Here is a 19,163-nt window from a genome sequence, read left to right on the forward strand (position 1 = left end):
TTAGTTTAGTTTAGTTTAGTTTAGTTTAGTTTAGTTTAGTTTAGTTTTGTTTAATATGCGGGTATGTTTACATCTCACAAATCTTTTTTGAAAGTGTGTAAAGTAAAAGGTATAGCTAATGAAGAACCCTCTATTCCACTAAAAATGATACTTATTTCCTGGACCCAAAGCTAGGGGTAGGAGGGTGGGTCCTCCAGACCCTCATTGCTCCTTCCAGGTCCCTCCCCACAGCCAGGCTGGCTAGGGCCAGACTCTGTGGAGGGTATGGAGCCTTGCCCACCCATGCTTGTCTGGTGAGTGGGCAGGGTCACACCCCCAACCCTGAACTTGACTGCCAGGGCCCATGGCTGAGTCGCTCCAAGCTGAGGAGGGCACACCTGGCCTTTCACCCATGTTCCGGGGGTTGAGAAGTAGAGAAATGAAAATGATCCACTGGAAAATGAATGGACTTCCCCAGAACAGAGGCCCTGCCAGTCAGTGCCATAAGTGTTTTGTGATACATTTCCTGCAAGAAATTAACCCCTATCCAATGGCTTTCTGATAACAGAAAGGGAATATATCTAAATTTTATTCATTTTATTCAGAAATAAATTTCAGTGGCTGCTGCTCTTTACATGTAGCAGCTGAACAGCATTAAATATTTGGATGGCCTTCTGATCGTATTTAGAATAATGATGAAAGCCATGAGTCATAGGGTACAAAGTCTGACATGTTTATTATCTGCAGTCCATTTTACAGCCCTTTCTTGTAGAGCTAGAGTTGCTGGACAGGATTATTGTAAGCTAGTTAAACACAGAACTCCAGTCACCTCTTGGGTTCACCCCCTCTGGAGCAGGGTCTCAGGTCGGACCACAGGCTCAAGTCCAGGTCAGGGCCGTCTCTTTCTCACCAGCACTGACTCTCACCCACAGTGCCGCCAGTCATCCGCGTCTATCCAGAGAGCCAGGCACAGGAGCCCGGAGTGGCGGCCAGCCTGAGATGCCATGCCGAGGGCATTCCCATGCCCAGAATCACTTGGCTGAAAAACGGCGTGGATGTCTCAACTCAGATGTCTAAACAGCTCTCCCTTTTAGGTAAGAACTGCCCTTGGTAGACATCTATGTGATATTCCCATTCAAATCCAGCTGAGACTCCAGGAATGGAAATGAGAAGTATAATTTGTTTCTAAGTCAGACAGGTTAGGAATGAACAGATGGCTCCCAAATTTCCCTGTTATCTGGGCTCACACGGGTCTTTTTGAGCTTTCTGAGAGCAATAATGAGAAGCTGTCACTCGGGTCCAGCTCACCCTCAGTGCATTTCAGATGCGCCAGCCCTTCCTGGGCATATGATCAGGGCTGCTGGCTGCCCAGGGGCTGGGCGGCCCTAACACTCTCATAGCCCCGTAAAGGAAAGTGAGGGCGTCTCCAGCTGAGCAGTCCACCCTGAGCACTGTCCTTTCTGCAGCCAATGGGAGCGAACTCCACATCAGCAGTGTTCGGTATGAAGACACAGGGGCATACACCTGCATTGCCAAAAATGAAGTGGGTGTGGATGAAGATATCTCCTCGCTCTTCATTGAAGACTCAGCTAGAAAGACCCGTGAGTCAACACTTGCATTTATGCTTCTGAGCTGGCTGAGGGGTGTTGGGTGGCAAGGGAGGGCACCAGTTGACCAGGGCCACAGCTGCCAACCATGAGTCCGTGAAGACAGGGACTTCATATCCCTCTGTGCATAAAGCTGGAATCAGAGGGCACCCAGAGGTGAGCAGGCCTTCCCTGGCAACCTAGACAACTCTGAAAATGACAGGGGGACTCCCTGGACAGCAGACAGAGCCCAGGAACACAAGGAAACCCAAAGAGTGGAGTCCCAGCTCTGTTTTTTACTTGCTGTATGCCCTGAACCTCTGCCCTTCATCCACAAAATCAGTTATACTATCCGCCCACCAGGTACTGATGTCCCACAGTGGCTCAGAACCTGGCCTGTGCACACATGCACACCTTTGGGAGTGTGGTAGCCTTTACACTAGGGATCCGGCCCATCGGTGTGCTAAGTGTGCTCTCCTCATAACCACTGCTCCCCAGGTAGGCCTGCAGGTGTGATTTCATAGACGTGGGTGTTGGTCGTGGTCAAAGGCTCCAGGCTAAGCCACTTTCATCAAAGTAGATAATCAGAAGTATTTCACATGGTAATCCTAGGAGAATCCTAGTTGAAAGTCACTTCTCCTGGTGGTAGTCCAGGAAATCTGGCAGAGATGTTGCTTACTCTTGATCATCCATAGAACGTGAGAAATTCCATTAGCTTCTGTGGTCCTGGGGCATGATTTCAAAGATTTACTTAGGAATCAAAAGTGTCTGGAGACCTGAAAGCACTTGTTCATGTCCAGAGCTTCCCCCAAGATACTGTTCCTAGAGCAATGAGTGGTGCGGATTCTGTAAGTGATGGACTAGGTACCAGGATCTTCATAAATGGAATCACTACAGTAAAGGTTTGATACTGCTTTCTTCTTTTTCCTTCCCTCCATCACATTCCTGCTTTCCTCATTCTCTGCTGCTCCAGTTGCAAACATCCTGTGGCGAGAGGAAGGTACCAAGCTTCGTTGTTTTGCGTCATGCTTGTGATCACGTGTGTGCGGTTCTGTGATGGGCCATCTTTCCGTGAACTGCCATCAGCTTTCCCACACGCAAAGCAGCCCTACAAGTATGGGAGCAGGAAGTCAGTGTCAAATTCAAGTGGCATATGCATTGAATCAAATTTAAAATGTACTCATGTCTTTAATGAGAAATTTTTAAATGCAAAGCTTTCATTGAAAGTGGCTTGTAACCTCTGCTGAAGCAGAACAGTTGGCAGGGGTTCCTGGTCGGATGTGGGCCTTAAATTTTTTTCCAGTAGCTGACTGGTATTGGATTTAGTGCTTTGCTTATCTGGTGTGGTTTAAAAACGACAAAACAAGTTGTCGATCTCTACTAGATAGTCACTGTACCTTAAATATGCTTTGATTAAGGAAATGCAGAGGACAAAAGCTGCCATAATTTCTGCCAATGTGTATTTTTAAATGTATAGATTTTTCAGATACATATCTATCAAGCAAATCTTTAGTAAGTTGAGCCATATGAAATTGCCATTTTTGTGCATCAAAGTGGTCTAACACTGACAATTTCATATGACTCAAAATATAGTGGGCACGTGTGGGAGCTGGTGGCAGAGCCTGAGTCACTGTGGGGTACAGATACGTGCCCGGGTCCCTGTCCCCACAACCAGATAAGAGTCCAGATCCCCTTGTAGCAACTCATTCTCCAGCTCAGTGGGTAGCAGCAGGAGGTACCATGTGATTGAGGGGTTAAGCACAAAATCTCCCTGTTTGAAAACCAAGACATTTCCCATCTCATTTTTTCCCTCAAGAACTTCACACAGTGTTACCTGCAGTCTGGCACATGAATGCAGACACATACTCAGAACAATTTCCTGAACGTCAGGCACTAAAGCTGACATGATAAGTCTGGGAACAAAACAGAGGCAGAGCCCAGAAAATGAGGAACTGCTGTCAATAGCAACAGTCGCTGATCACGGCGGTCCCTTAGGCTCTCACGGCTGCTGAACGAGCAGCACCTAGGTTGAGATGCACATTCACTCAAGTGTTTAAGAGGTGGTGTTTTGCTAAGGGGAGTTTACTACAAAGGGTCTTAAGTTTCAGAAGTAGAGACCTGCCAAGAATGCAAGAGGCCCTGTGGGATGTGAAATCAGCTGTAAGGACCCAAGTGCCCACTAAAGACCCACAGCTGCCTTGGGGCATAGGGTTGGTAGGTATATTGAACAATTGAACAGTGAACAAATTCCATCCTGCCTGGGTAGCTAGATGCTTGTACCCTTCACTCCTGAAAGTCAAGGTCTGGAAATAGGGATAGGGAGCCAAAATGAAGAGGCCAGCAGGCCTCAGGGGACACTTAAGTCTCAACAGGAGAAATGAGATGAGAACAGACAAAAGCAAAAACAGCTCCTTCAGGCCCTGTTAGCAGAAGCTATACTCAGGCAGCTTCCAGGGAGCTGGATCAGGCAGCTGAGTATCCCGTGAAGTCAATTATTTGTTGAATGACTGTTTGTTGAGCCTCATATTCCAGGGCCGACTGTGAGCAAGGCCAAGGCACTGCACTCAGCCCGGCATGTAGCTATAGCCACAAACCCCATGTGGGCTCTATTATGCTTTCAGTCTTATGCTGGTTCTTCCAGCTACCAATTTTCCAAGCAGCCTTGGGTGGCTGTTCCTGGAGTTTGTGGCTTAGCGGGGACTTTGACCCCCTCTGGCCCCTAGGTTTGAGTGGAAGTAGTTTGCCAGATGAAAGAGTACAAAGAGAAGTTCCTGTTGTGGGTGAGAGAGATGGGGTCAGAGCAGGTGTGTGCTGGAGTGCTGGCTCCAAACACCAAGATGCTGTGGAGCTAAGACCAGACTCTTGGCCGGAGGTGGGCTTCATCCGGCTTTCGAGAAATAGGCTGCCCCGTGCCCCGGATTCCCCAGGGATTGCTTATGGAGCGCTACGCTGCGTACTCCCTAGTGTTCACAGCTTCTGAGAGGCCTGCTACCAGCTGCTTCTGCTGGCAGGAGCCCTCCTGCCCAGAGCCTGACTCAACACAGACGCTGGAGGCGGCTGCGGTTTATCATAGAGTCAGCCCCTTGTTCAACAGCAAGGACCACCCACATTAATGCCTCTGGGTTGCCAAGGACCCAAGGCCCAGAAAACTGCCTGCAGAGTTGTTGGAAAAAAGTAAAACAGTGATTCCTGTGTTATTGTTTTCTACCTCACTAAAAACTTGCCCAGATAGTCCATTAAACCAGTATACCAGTTTTCTCAGCATGCTAAAAAAAAAAAAAAAAAAAAACTAGAAAAGAGATTTTTCTACATATTTACCCTAGAATGTATAGAGATCTTAATGTTCTAGATTTAAAAGAAATGAAGAAAGAAAGGGAAAGGGGAGAGAGAAATGAGGAGACAGAAAAACAGGGAGAAGGAAAGAGGGAAGGAATACTCTAGAGCTTACATCTCCTTGTACTTTGTTTCCCCTTTATAGAGACAGAGTGAGGGACAGAGGCCAGAAGGCAGGGCCCAGGATCTAGCCCCAGCTCTGGCACAGAGACGGGTGGCCTTAAACAAGCCCCTTTCCGTCCTTGGACCTCAGTTTGTCTTTAAAATAAGGAGGCTGAGCTAAGTGGTCCCTAAGGCCCCTTCTCGGCCAGTTTGCTGAGACCCTATCCCCAGCCAGCCACAGCCCTGGGCCGGGGTCAGGGCAGGCAGGGGGGCATGACTGGAGTGTAGGCTCTGCTGCCTGGCGCAGAGAAACAAGGGTAGCGGGGACAGGGGCAGAAGTCAGAGTAAGTTGTCTGGAAAGAGGGGTTGGCCAGCACAGCCAGGACACAGTTTGGGCAAAGGGCAGCATTCTTAGGACTCCACATTCCAGGAAGTGACCCTGTACATACACGGGTTTAAAAAATCAAATGAAAGCCTTTGCTGCTTTGGCATCCACTGATCCATCCTGATGTGACTAGTATATAATAAACAATCAAGGGAGGCTTTCCCTTTCAGAACAGGAAAGGTCAAATGTATGTCAAAGCCAAGGCTTTTATATGAAAACCTGTGGCCAACCCTAGATGACTTAGGGCAGCTGTATGTAGCCTGTGACATGCTTTACTGATTCATAGTCCTGGGGGCCCTCTCTGCACCCATCCAGCTATGAGCTGGCTGCTCATTCTACCCCACCCTGACCAGGAATTGCATCTCGTGCCTGCACCAGATGCATCCACGTGGCCGGTTTCTTGTGTGTTCGGTGCTGCGTGTGACCCTGCCCGGGGGCCGACTGCTTGGAGGGGCATGCCCATTCCATTTGCTCCTCCCAGGCCTCAGCGTGGGAAACATGTTCTATGTCTTCTCCGACGACGGAATCATCGTCATCCAGCCTGTGGACTGTGAGATCCAGAGGCACCTCAAACCCACGGAAAAGATTTTCATGAGCTATGTAAGTATCTGTGCCTGGGGCGGCTTCTACATCATACATAGGCGAAATCCTAAAAGTCCATCTATAACCAGGCATGCCATTTGATTTCTGAAATTCCATTTGCTATATGTGGTGTGGGTTCAAATTTTTTCCCAGGCTAAGAGAGGAATAGAGGAGGCCGAGAATTTACAACTCTCATTCCTTCATCCAGAAGCCACTTCCCTGCACTGAGCCTCAGGTGAGGCCCAGGCGGTACAAATGGGTCCCTGGCCTCCAGAAAATTCACAGTCAAATGATGATGGAGACAGCAATGTGAACAGACAGCTGCCAAACAGGTGTTTTCTCAGTGGCCTTCAGGAAACTAAGGCCAGGTAGAAAATAACGATGGAACATTCAGTGGGCAGAGGCAGGAGAGATGATTGCTGATAGCGGATCCGGGATAGCCTTAGGAGGCCTGCCCCAGGGCTGTAGCCCCCACACCAGGCCTCTGTTCCTCTGGCTTGTTTCCCACTTGGCCTTGTGGGATACCCTGAGCTCCTTGAGAATAGGACCATAGTGTTGAAGCCCAAAGGGTCATGTCAAGCCCCCATATGCCTTCCCCTTGAGGATACAGTGTGTCCTCAGTTGTACACAATAACTGCGCACAATTCACTCAATGAATAGTTATGGGCTTGGAGCCCATGGAGGAAGTGGGCTTGTCTCAGGCAAGTTCCTAAAGCATTGCTGTGCTGGCTATTGGTATATCTCAGGCTGTTCCATTTCTCACATTTGTGGCTTTGGGAAAAGCTGTTTTCCAGGCTGTTTAATTTGAGTTAATTATTTTTTAGAAGTGTTATTTCCCATCAGTGTTCCTTCCATATATTAATAACAGCTATGAACCCAGTTAGAAAGAGTTCTAGCAATTAGGTTTAAATAATTGCACTCCATCACATTGGCACACATTTCTCATATATTTGTAATAACCTAACCTGTAACTTGGAGGGACTCTCTCAAATCCTAACCGGGATTCAGTTTTCCTGGAAAAGAAGCTAGACACAAGACACAGAGGTCCTGAAGGTGTTTCAGGCAACATAAGACTGTGGTGAGCTGGGGAACGATCCCAAAGAACGATTTTTTGCATCTAGAAACTGCTCAAACACCTAACGAGAGTTACAATGGGACAAGCCTCTTCCTGAAGGGCTGGTGAGTAGGAGATTGGCGCATCCCACATCAGGCCTCTCTGCTGGCTTAGATGTCTACATTTTCCAGAAAGAAGCAGTGTGATGTCACAGATAAGAACATGGGCTTCAGAGTCAGGTAGACTTGGGTTCAAATCCCACCTCTGTAGACTAAGTAGCTTTAGACAAGTTACCTAGCCTTTCTAAGCCACAGTTGTCTCATAGGCAAATTGGGGTTATGTAAGGATTAAATATGAGAACAAGAGTAAAAGGAGAGAGACTGGTTTCAATGCTATTGCAGTCACCTAGGAGAGAAATGGGGGTGGCATGAGAGAACTAAGCAGGAGCTGGAGAAGAAGGTTCTGAGATAAAGACAGATCTGGGTGCCCTTAGCATGTGAGTGTTGGCCAAAGGGGACAGACAAGGGCAGGTGCAAGTGATTTGAGATGGGCATTTAGAACAGAACCCTGGGGTCACCAACAGTTCAGGGACAGGCAGACTAACAAGAAACACAAGATTGAGACAGAGTTGGGCCACAGTCATGAGGAAAACCATTAGACTGTATACCATGTAAGACAAGTGAAAAGAAGGTCCCCTTTTTCACTCATTTATTCTGTCAACAAATACATTTTAAGCACTGACTCTGTGCCAGGCACTGTACTAGGTGCTAATTATACAGCAGTGAACCAAAGACGTGTCCTCAAGGAACTTACAGTCTAGTGAAGGAGGAAAGGCTGTGCGCAGGTAGACAAATGAATGCAGAAAGTCAAGTGGTAAATGAAAAATGCAGCCGGTAAGAGAGTAAGGGTGGAAGGAGAGCTGAGATAGACGAGGTCAGAGAAGACCTCCCAATAAGGTGACACTAAGCAGAGACCTGAAGGAAATGAGAGAATAAACCCTGTAGATATCTGGGTAAGAACATTTCAAGCAAAAGGAACAGCCAAGGCAAAAGCCCTGGTGCAGGAGAGCAGCATGATTGAGGAATGCTGAACATGCCCATGGCGTGGAGTGGGGTGGGAAAGAGAAAAGCAGGAGACCAAATGTAGAGGGCCTTGTAGGAAAGACTTGGGATTTTATTCTGAGCAAAAAAGAATGTTATTGGGAGTGAGGGGAATTGAGAAAGACCAGTCACATGATCTGACTTGAATTTTATAACGATCCCTGTGGCTGCTGTGTCAAGAACAGGTTGGGAGGCTATGGTGGAACCCAGGAGCATATCCAGATGCTATAGCAGTCACCTGAGTGGCAGGTAGCGTGGCTTGAGCCAGGGTGATGAAGCGGAAATGGTCAAAGCCTATTTCTGGATATATTGTGAAGGTAAAGCTGAAATGACTTGTGAGACATTGGATGGGGCCTGAGGTTAGAGTCATCAAGGATGGCCTTTCACTGGATTATAAGGTTTTGGCCTATGGAAGTAAAATAGCACAATTGCCAGGTTTTCAGTAGAATGAGCAAGATTAGGAAGTAAAATTAAGAGTTGATTTTGAACAACCAAGTGTAGCTAGGCAGTTGGTTATTCAAGTCTGGAGTTCGGGGAAGAGGCCTGAGCTAAAGGTATGAATTGGGTATGAATTGTGAGCACACAGACTGTGTTTAAAGCCATAGGTTTCAATGAGAGTAACAAGGGGGTGGATTTTAGAGAAGAAACAAACAAAAAAGAACCCTGGACATGCTAGCATATAGAGATCAGCACACTGAGCAGAGTCCAGCAACAGAGGATCAGCCACCAAGGGAGGATGGAGGGGAGGGAACAGAGGACGAGTCAACATGGGTTTAACATAATAAGTAAGGAGTCCATGTTGACCTCTGGGAGAAAATGTCAACTCTGAGGACTAGAGCCAGAGTGTTAAGGAGCATGCGAGAGGTGGGAAGTGGAGAAAGAGTATAGGCAACTCTTTCAGAAGTTTGGCCATGAACTTTTTTTGAAGTTTTTAAAATGAGGATGAGGAGAGGGAGAAGGTAGCATACAGAGTAGAAGAACACGGACCTGGAAGCTGCTAACTGAGCAGGTGCAAAGGGACTTTTAGCCCCAAAAGATTAAAGGAATGTTAAGTGAGAAGTCGGTGATGTGGGAGGGCTTGGGTGCTCTGTTCTATGGATCCAAAGGATTCTGAGAGAGGGGAAGAAAGGCACAGAGGAGAATCAGGGGAGAGGGTACCTAGAGATGTTGGAGGGAAAGGGCAATTAAGAAGATATATGACAGCCTATCTCTTTTGCAGGAAGAAATCTGTCCTCAAAGAGAAAAAAATGCAACCCAGCCCTGCCAGTGGGCATCTGCAGTCAACGTCCGGAACCGATACATCTATGTGGCCCAGCCAGCACTGAGCAGAGTCCTTGTGGTTGACATCCGAGCCCAGAAAGTCCTACAGGTACACCTCTTTAATGGAGTGAGGAAAACTTCAAATTCTGGGGCACAGCCTGCCACATTCTTCTTTGCTTTCTGCATAATCCCCAGGCTCCTATGCCAAGTGGTCAGACTGAAGGGGGGAAAGATTCATGTGTAATTAAGTATTGATTGTCTACTATGTAGGGAAACAGCTATGAATGAGCAATAATGTCCCTAGAACTCATATTCTAGTTGGGGAACAAACCATAAATGAGAATTTTAGAGAACTATAAGTAATAAGGACTATGAAAATCCAGGTTCAAAGCAAAAGAGGAACTGGAAGACTATTTTCAATTGACCTTCTCCCTCAAGGTGAATGAGATGCCAGGTAGGACTGAGACTATGATAGCAGGCAGAGTGGTGAGGGGTAGAGTGGGAGGAGGAAGTCAGGCCAAGCAAGGGCCCACTCACCCAGGGCCTCAGAGGCCAGTCAGGAGCTAGAACAAAGCCCAAAGTGAGGACATTTCAGTTAGAAAGTTGCAGGAGGGCTTTCATCGGGGATTGATGCAATCTGACTTAGATCTTTAAAGAATCAACCTGGTGGATGTGTTAACAAACGGGGACCGGGTGTGGTGGCTCACACCTATAATCCCAGCACTTTGGGAGGCTGAGATGGGCGGATCATCTAAGGTCAGAAGTTCGAGACCAGCCTGGTGGGGAAAGCCCCATCTCTACTAAAACTACAAAAATAATAGCCAGGTGTGGTTGCCGGTGCCTGTAATCCCAGCAACTCGGGAGGCTGAGGCAGGAGAATCACTTGAACCTGGGAGGTGGAGGCTGCAGTGAGCCAGGATCACGCCACTGCACTCCAGCTTGGGCAACAGAGCAAGACTCTGTCTCAAAAGAACAGGAAGATGGAACAAGGATCTGGTCTGATGTAATCCAGGCAAGAGATGACAACACCAGTAGGCGTGGTAAGAAATGATTAGTTTCTTGATGTATTTTAACCATGAAGCCTGAAAGAATTTCTGATAGATTCTTTCTGACAGATTGAATATAAGGCTTGAGAGAAAAAGGATTTAAGTTGTCTTTTAAGCAACTGTAGAAGGGTGATGCCATTTACAATGTGTGGTAGGCTAAATAATAGTCCCCAAGATGTCCACATCCAAATCTGCAGAACCTATGGATGTCACCTTCTATAGTAAAAGGGACTTTGCAGATGTGTTTAAATTAAGGATTTTTAAATGAGATTATCCTGGATTACCTGGATGGGCCTAAATGCAATCACAAATGTCCTTATAATAGGGAGGCAAAGAAAAATTTGACTGCATAGATGAAAAAGGTAATGTGAAAACTGAAACAAGATGCTGAATTGCTGGCTTTGAAGATGGGATGAAGGGGCCAGAAGCCAAGCGATACAAGAAATGCAGCTCTGGAGACTGGAAAAAGGCATGGAACCATAATCTCCCCTAGAGCCTCTAGAAGGAGCACTGGTTTCCATTGATTTTGGCTTTCTGGTCTCCAGAACTGTAAGAGAATAAATGTGTTGTTTTGAGCCATCAAATGTCTAGTAATTGGGTTACTACAGCAATATGAAACTAATACACTACAATAGAAGAGACTTCAGGCAAGGCAGGGAGCAGATTAGGGGGTGATTTAAGTTTAAAATACTGTTAGATGTGTAAGTAGAGAAGTCAAGTAGCAGTTAGATAAACAGGTCTGGAGTCAAAGGAGAGGCCTAAGCTAGAGATATCGATTTGGGTATCGTCACCATACGAACTGTATTAATCCAGAAAACTGGATGAAATCATCAAGAGGTGGTATAGACAGAGAAGAGGTCAAGGTTGGAGGCCTGAGGTACTCCAAGATTTAAAGATTAGTAAGGAGAGAAGAAACCAACAAAGGAGACCAAGGAGGAGTAACCTGAAAGATAGGAAGAAAATTAGGAGAAAGAGATATGCTTGAAGCTAAAAGAAGAGTGTGTTTCAAGGGAGAGTTATGCTGTGATGAGCATGTGCATGTTATGAAGACTGAGGACTGACCACTGGATATGGTACCATAGAGTTGTGGATCACCTTGGCAGGAACAGATCAAATAATGGTGGAATGCAAGCCTGCTGGAGTGGATTCAAGTTAGAATTGTAGGTGAGGAAATGGAGATGGTGAATACAGGCAATCATATGGAAGGGTTTTGCAGTAAAGGTGAGTAAATATAAGGAAATGAGGCAATGCCTGGAAGGGAATGCCAAAATAACTTTTTTAAAGTAGGTGACATTACAACATTGTATGCTACTGACAATAACTACTCCCACAGTTCTTCTCTTTCTCTCCTGCATCCTCATCCTACATTGACTGTAGGCAGGAGTCAATGAAATCCAAAGCACACAAGTGGAGATCTAGCCCCAGATAAAATCACATTCTTTCATTATAACAGGAGGAAATAGAATATCTTACATTCAAACACAAGTACAAATAGGTGATGCAATGCATGGTAGATGAACTTTTTTTTGAGTTGCTTTTTCTCAGTCAAGCCTGGAGGTTTGAAGAGAGAGATAAAAGTTGAACATGAGACTGAATGGCCAGGCAAATATGATAGGACTGCTGGGCAACAATGAGGGCCCACTTAAGAACTGTGGGTATAAATTTAAAGTGAGACCAGTGAGCAGAGTTGTATCTTTTCAACAATGCTCAGTTTCCCCAGTAAAGGCTTGTTATATGAAGTAAGTTGGAAATAGCCAGGGTCGTGTTTCTCTTGGCAAATATAATGGTACATGTTCCAGCTGTCTTTGTTATTGATTCCCCTGGCCAGAGAACATACTCTGAATAATTTCAATCCTTTGAGATTTATTGAAGCTTGTTTTATGACTGAGCTTATGATCAATTTTGGTAAATGTTCCATGTGCACTTTAAAAGAATGTGCATTCTGATGTTAGACATGGTATTCTATATATGTGTCAATTATATCTACTTGGTTCATTGTCTTGTTCAGATCTTCTATCCTTGGGGATTTTCTTGTCTGCTTAGTCCATCAGCTGCAGAGAGGTGTATTAACATCTTCCACTATGATTGTACTTTATTTCTCAAAGTTCTATCCATTTTTGCTTTGAAATTATATCATTTTCCTTTTATTTTTACAAAATATCCCTCTTTATCGCTGGTAGTGCTGCTTGCCTGAAAATCTATTGTCTAACACTAGTGTAGCTAAATCAGATTTATTTCAATTAGTGTTCTAATGGTATAATTTTTCCATCTTTTTAACTTTCAACCTTTCTATGTCATTATACTTAAGGTCCTCTTTTATAAAGCCATGTGTAGTTGAGTTTTTATCTAATTTAATCATCTTAGTCTTTTACTTGGAGTATTTGATCCATTTATGTTTAATGTAATTAATTATATAGTTGATTTTTATCTACTATGTTACTTTTGTTATTTGACCTACCTGTTTATGTTGCTTTTTTCTCCTTTTTGCTTTCTTGTGGATTTGTCAAACATTTCTATTATTCTGTTGTTGATGATGCACTCTTGTTAACATCATTATGATTATAACATGCATCATTGCATCAGTACAGTCTCATACAAATTGTTACTTAATATCCCCAATAATGCTAGAACCATGAAACACTTCCAACTCCTTCCACCCTCCACCCCTTATTTTTGCACTGTAGTGGTAATGAATTTTAACTGTATATGTCATTTAACCCCACAGGATATTAATTTATATTCACCCACACATTTGCCATTAATTCCTGAATAGGTCTAACACCAACTTTGCTTGAAGATCTGTTGGAAACAGATTCTCACAGTTTTTCTTTTCAAATATCTTTACTTTCTATTTCTCAGGCCAGGTGCAGTGGCTCACACCTGTAATCCCAGCACTTTGGGAGGCCGGGGCAGGTGGATCACCTGAGGTCAGGAGTTTGAGAACAGCCTCGGCAACATGGTGAAGCCCATCTCTACTAAAAATACAAAAATTAGCTGGGCATGGTGGTGCAGGCCTGTAATCCCAGCTACTAGGGAGGGTGAGGCAAGAGAATCTCTTGAACCGGGGAGGCAGAGATTGTAGTGAGCCGATATTGCACCAGGCTGGGTGACGCAGGGAGGCTCCATCTCAAAAAAAAAAAAAAAAAAAAAAAATCTTTACTTTCTATTTTTCATCTATTCTTCACTGAGTATAGAATTTTCACTGAGTACAGAATTCTATGTTGGCAATTCTTTTCTTTCAGCATTTTAAGGTATCGTTTCATTATCTTCAGTTATTTTTGTTGATAGGTCAACTGTCTGTCTTATTTTTGCTATTTTAAAGGTGCTGTATCATTTTTCTCTACTTTCCATCATTTTTCTCTACTTTCCAGATTTTTCTCTGTGGTCTTTAGCAGTTTATCATGTGTGTACATATGGTATTCTTTGTGTTTATTATGATTTGGGATTTACAAAGAATATGTATATTTCTTGAATATGTATATTGATATCTTTCAAAAGATTGAAAAAATGTCAGCCATTATTTTTTCAAATATTCTGCTGCCTCGTTCTCTCTCATTTCTTTGGGAACTCTGTTTAAAAGAAAAGTTAGGCGGGGTGCGGTGGCTCACGCCTGTAATCCCAACACTTTGGGAGGCCGAGGCAGATGGATCATGAGGTCAGGAAATTGAGACCATCCTGACTAACACGGTGAAACCCCATCTCTACTAAAAAATACAAAAAAAAATTAGCTGGGCATGGTGGCAGGCGCCTGTAGTCCTAGCTACTCGGGAGGCTGAGGCAGGAGAATGGCGTGAACCTGGGAGGCAGAGCTTGCAGTGAGCCAAGATTGTGCCACTGCACTCCAGCCTGGGCAAGACAGTGAGACTCCGTCTCAAAAAAAAAAAAAAAAAAAAGAAAAGTTAGGACTTTCCATTGTGTCCCACATGTCTCTTTCTGCTTCAATTTGGGTATGTTCTATCAATTTGGGTATGTTCTTCTGTTTCTAATAAAGCTTTTAATGGCAAACACTCTATATAGAAAATTACACTTTCCTCTGCTAGGCAGAGAGAATACAGACTGAGTTGCAGATTCTGTAGGGCTAGGGCTCAGCCTGCCTCTGATTTGCCCCTAATCCTAGGGCTTGTTCACCAGGATCAGATCTCTTGCCTGCCATAGCCTTGCTGCTCAGCGCATTGAGACTGTAAAAAATTCTGTCCTGAATTTAAAAGAGTTTTGGTTTAAGCTCTCCAGACTCCTGCTCCATACCACCTCAGAATGAGAGAATGAAATCCAATGGGAGAAGGTTAAGCAGAAAGGAGAGAGAATAGCTAAAGTCCAAACTTGAGGGAAGTTTTCCTATAAAGAGAGAAAACTAACAGGATAGCTGGAAGAGAATGTGTTGTCAAGATGGTATCGTTACTGATGGGTTAGGAAGCTTTGGGTAGAGGAAGACAGTGTCAGGTGCCAAAGCCTTTGGTGAATGAAGAGAAGCTGACAGGAACAAATATAGGTAGCTGGAGGCTACAAAGGACTTGGGGTATGTAAAGTCTAGAAAATAAAAACAGCTTCTACTTAAGGCTCAGGAGACAAGGGTTTTTAATTAAAGCAAGATAGTAAAGGGAGACTTCAAAGATGGTGATGAGTGGAGAAGAGATATATTTCAGCAGGGTGGGAAAAATCAAGAGTTCAATTCTGTATACATTAGGTTGAGATCATCAACAGATGAATGAATTCTAGAGTCATCAGAGTATAGGGAGTTATTAGAAGCCATGGCATTCCAGTAAAAGGAGGTAGAGAGAAGACAAAGATGAAGTCAGAATGAAGAGGAGAAGCCAGGAAGGTGGGAGGCCACGTGATGTAAGGAAGGGTATGTAAGAGTTTAATCATGTAGAATCTTACTGAAATGTCAAATAGGATTACAAAATGATCTCTGAATTTGGCATGAATTCAGAAACTTGGTGAAAGTGAGTTAAGGAGAAATGCTTACTTCTTTACAAAAGTTTTGGCCAATGGAGGCAGAGATGATGCGGTTTTTCTCCCCCACATTGCAAAGACTAGAATACTAGAATACTAGAATATGAGTGGGTGAAATAAAACAAAGTATAGGTTATGGTGGCTGAGGTGGGGAGGAGGAAAAGATCGTTGAAACCAAGAAGGAACTAAGAAAGGAGGGCTTTGGATGAATCTTCCACATGGATTGAAAGCACCAAAATTAGTGACCAAGTAAATGGTAGAGAGGAAGACAGTGAGCAAAGGGAGTGACTAGAATGTTGACCAGTGGCAAGAAGAAGAGCGGGGGGCCATAGTCTGGTGACATGAGCATTATAGAACAGAGTTTTTGAGCTTATAATCTATATTATAAGTAGAAAACAGCTTTCATTTGACAGAGCCACGGGAGAAACTATATCATCAGGGGATAGCAGTACTGCAGTTAAAAAAGAGCACATCTGCTGATGCTATAGTCTGAGTCCCAGAGGCACCAGTCAAAGGCTGTGCAAGATAGAAACTGCCCAGAATAGAACAAAGATAGAGAGGGGTGATAATGGATGATCCCAAAGTCCACCTCAGATGACCCAGGAGGAAGTGCCAACTCACCAGAATCTAGGCCACACAGTAGTCTAGGGAAGGATGCTGAGGGTCCAAGACTTTCAGGAAGAGTGAAGGAACCCTGGAGCTGGTTCATGAGTGAAAAACTTAGCCTCTGTGTTCACATTTTGGCCATGTTGGTCTAGGTCCCTTTCAGTAAAACATGCAGGAAAATAAGGAACATTATTGACAACTAATTTTATGCTTCTGGGCTGGGTGCAGTGGCTCACACCTGTAATCCCAGCACTTTGGGAGGCCAAGGGGGTTGGGTCACCTGAGATCGGGAGTTCAAGACCAGCCTGACCAACATGGAGAAATCCTATCTCTACTAAGAATACAAAATTAGCAGGGTATGGTGGTGCATGCCTATAATCCCAGCTACTTGGGAGGCTGAGGCAGGAGAATCACTTGAGCCTGGGAGGCGGAGGTTGCAGTGAGCCAAGATCGCACCATTGCACCCCAGCCTGGACAACAAGAACAAAACTCCGTCTCAAAAAAAAGGAAAAAGAAGTGTGCGTGTGTGTGTGTGTGTGTGTGTGTGTGTGTGTATCTCCAAGAAAAAAGCCAGGGGGGAAGCTTCTGCCCTGCGTTCCCAAATGGCACCATTGGCAAGGCTCCTAGACTGGCTTTCCCCTCACCCAGGAGTGATGCCCATGCATACAATGCCCAGAAATGATCATCATGTCAGCTTTCACAACAATGATGACCAACTTGTCACTATTTTTTTTTCAAGTCCATAGGTGTGGACCCTCTGCCGGCTAAGCTGGCCTATGACAAGTCACACGACCAAGTGTGGGTCCTGAGCTGGGGGGACGTGCACAAGTCTCGGCCAAGTCTCCAGGTATGTTGAGCACATGGAGGCTGATACCCACACGCCACTGAGAGAAGAACTCTCTCCCTATAAAATAAGTATCTCCTGCTTCCCCAAGTGGCTAATTACATTTGTCCAAAATATATCCATAAAGGCTCAAGGAGAGAGTAGGAAACAGCCTCAGGCCAATGCCCCTCACAGACAGTTGAAGACAGCAATAATGATGATGAATAGGATTCTGACATCACAACAATCAGAACGTGGCACCCAATCTCCATCCAGCCCCACAATCCTGCCTCTCTTGAGCCAATAGCTCCTGGGTCCCAACAGAATGAGGCTCTGTGGTCTAGAAGGGAGGCTGGAGAATAGTGTCAAAGCGAGCAGCACATGTTGGCCAGTGAAGAAGGAGAAGCAGCAGCAATTATATCCATAAACAAAAGCCCACTTACCAAGTGCTTACAGTGTGCTAGGGTACAGAAAAGTTCCATAATTTGCCTATGGTCCACCCTGGACAGTGTGGCTCTGGAGCCCAAACATCTAGCACTCCCTTGGGTAGAGCTTGGGCTTCAGAGATCCATGGGATCCCTTCCCCCATCAGCCAAGAAAGGTCAATAGCAACTCTGACTTGAGTAATTTGGGTATGCCCTGCCCAGCCTTGCCCATGAGGGATCCATAAGAGGACTGTGCCCTATAAAAAGTGATTTGAATGCCTATTTTCTCAATTCTCCCAAAGATGGCACATAGAACCATTCTGGGTGCACAGGAGAAAAGTTAATTCATTACAAATAGTGGATGCTTCTGGAGATTAGGGTCTCTCTCTCTCTCTCTCAGAACCCTAGGTGAGAAGGGCTGCAAATGGAGCTAACTCCCCTGTAGAACCCTCTGGAACCAAGACTGGCAAGATGGCAGAAAGACCAGGGTCTGGAGATGCTTCCTCCTAGGGACTGACCACCTACCTGCACCTCTGCACCACTCACAACCTCAGTTTCTATACGCTGAGGCCACTATCACACAGGGGAAGCCACCAACCATTCTTGGGCCCAGTGAGCTGACAAAAATTAGTAATAACCTATAAGAGAGCCTGGACACCAGAATAAAGGTCACTCAGAACAGAGTACCAGCCCAAAGAGATACAGCTGCCAGAAATACCAACAAAAAAATAAGAAAGCACTTCAGAAAATTCAAGGGGAGGGGCCACCAGAAAAAGAACAGAACAGATTTCCCAGTTTAAAACTGCAATAGATGAGTTGGCAAATGTGAACAGGCAAGATGACTCACACCTGTAATCCCAGCACTTTGGGAGGCCAAGGCGGGCAGATCACCTGAGGTCAGGAGTTTGAGACCAGCCTCGCCAACATAGTGAAACCCCGTCTCTACTAAAAATACAGCAACTAGCTGGGTGTGATGGTGCACACCTGTAGTACCAGCTACTTGGGAGGCTGAGACAGGAGAATCGCACGAACCCAGGAAGCGGAGGTTGCAGTGAGCCAAGATAGCACTACTGCACTCCAGCCTGGGCAGCAGAGCAAGACTCTGTCTCAAAAAAAACAAACAAACAAAAAAATGCATGGTTTCTATGGAGACCCAAAATAGTAGCCTGAAAGATAAAGAACAAGAAAAGCTCTCTCAACTCACAGAGCAAAGCCATAAAGAGGTTGAGCCGTGAAGTGGGAAGAACAGAAGTTTAGAAAGAAAAGCTAACTATTAGAATGGAGTTAAACATTAAATACATTTCCAATAAAATATTCAAGTCGAAGAAACTTAATCCTGTAGATTAAAAGGGATCTACAAGTCCCAGGCTAAACTGATGAGAAATGACACATCTCTTCACTAGTGATAAAGTTCCAGAACTCCAAGTTTTAAGGAAAACTAATCAAATTGACAGTGGACTTCTCACCTGCAACAGGAGCTGGAAGACCATGGAATCCCATCTACACGCTCCAAGGGTTCTATTCCCAAGCAAGGCGTCATTTACCTGTCAGGACAAAAGAAAGATATACGGATATGCAGGAACTCAGGGAGCCCATCACTCATGGGCCACACGTAAGGAAAGATACTAGACAAACATCAGATGAGCCAGATTAGAGACATCAAGGTGGACAGAGATAGTGGCAAGTAATGAACCAGGAGAGGAAGATCTAAAATTAAAAGTAAAATGGATGAGGAGAGGCTATCTGGAACTGTGCAATAAGTGCTAGGTGAGGATATTTGAATTAGGAGAGAGACAATGAAAGAAATTCTGATACCAAGCTGTAACTAAAGATAAATTATTTCAGTAAAAAGAGTAGGAGCCAGTTACAGTGGCTCATACCTGTAATCCTAGCACTTTGGGAGGCTGAGGCAGGAGGATTACTTGAGGT

The 19,163-nt window shown here is 44.9% G+C and overlaps 1 protein-coding gene across 1 annotated transcript in view; it reads left to right on the forward strand.

Annotated features, from left to right (window-relative positions):
* FSTL4 (follistatin like 4) overlaps window positions 1–19,163 on the forward strand; it is a 410,886-nt gene that overhangs the window by 381,645 nt on the left and 10,078 nt on the right. The window contains exons 9-14 of the mRNA XM_023196194.2: window positions 912–1,073; window positions 1,446–1,580; window positions 2,539–2,565; window positions 5,867–5,985; window positions 9,341–9,490; window positions 16,726–16,833. Coding sequence (XP_023051962.2) covers window positions 912–1,073; window positions 1,446–1,580; window positions 2,539–2,565; window positions 5,867–5,985; window positions 9,341–9,490; window positions 16,726–16,833 — 701 coding nt within the window. The remainder of the gene's footprint in view (window positions 1–911; window positions 1,074–1,445; window positions 1,581–2,538; window positions 2,566–5,866; window positions 5,986–9,340; window positions 9,491–16,725; window positions 16,834–19,163) is intronic.

This window comes from Piliocolobus tephrosceles, chromosome 4 (assembly GCF_002776525.5).
Source record: "Piliocolobus tephrosceles isolate RC106 chromosome 4, ASM277652v3, whole genome shotgun sequence".
NCBI lineage: Eukaryota > Metazoa > Chordata > Mammalia > Primates > Cercopithecidae > Piliocolobus > Piliocolobus tephrosceles.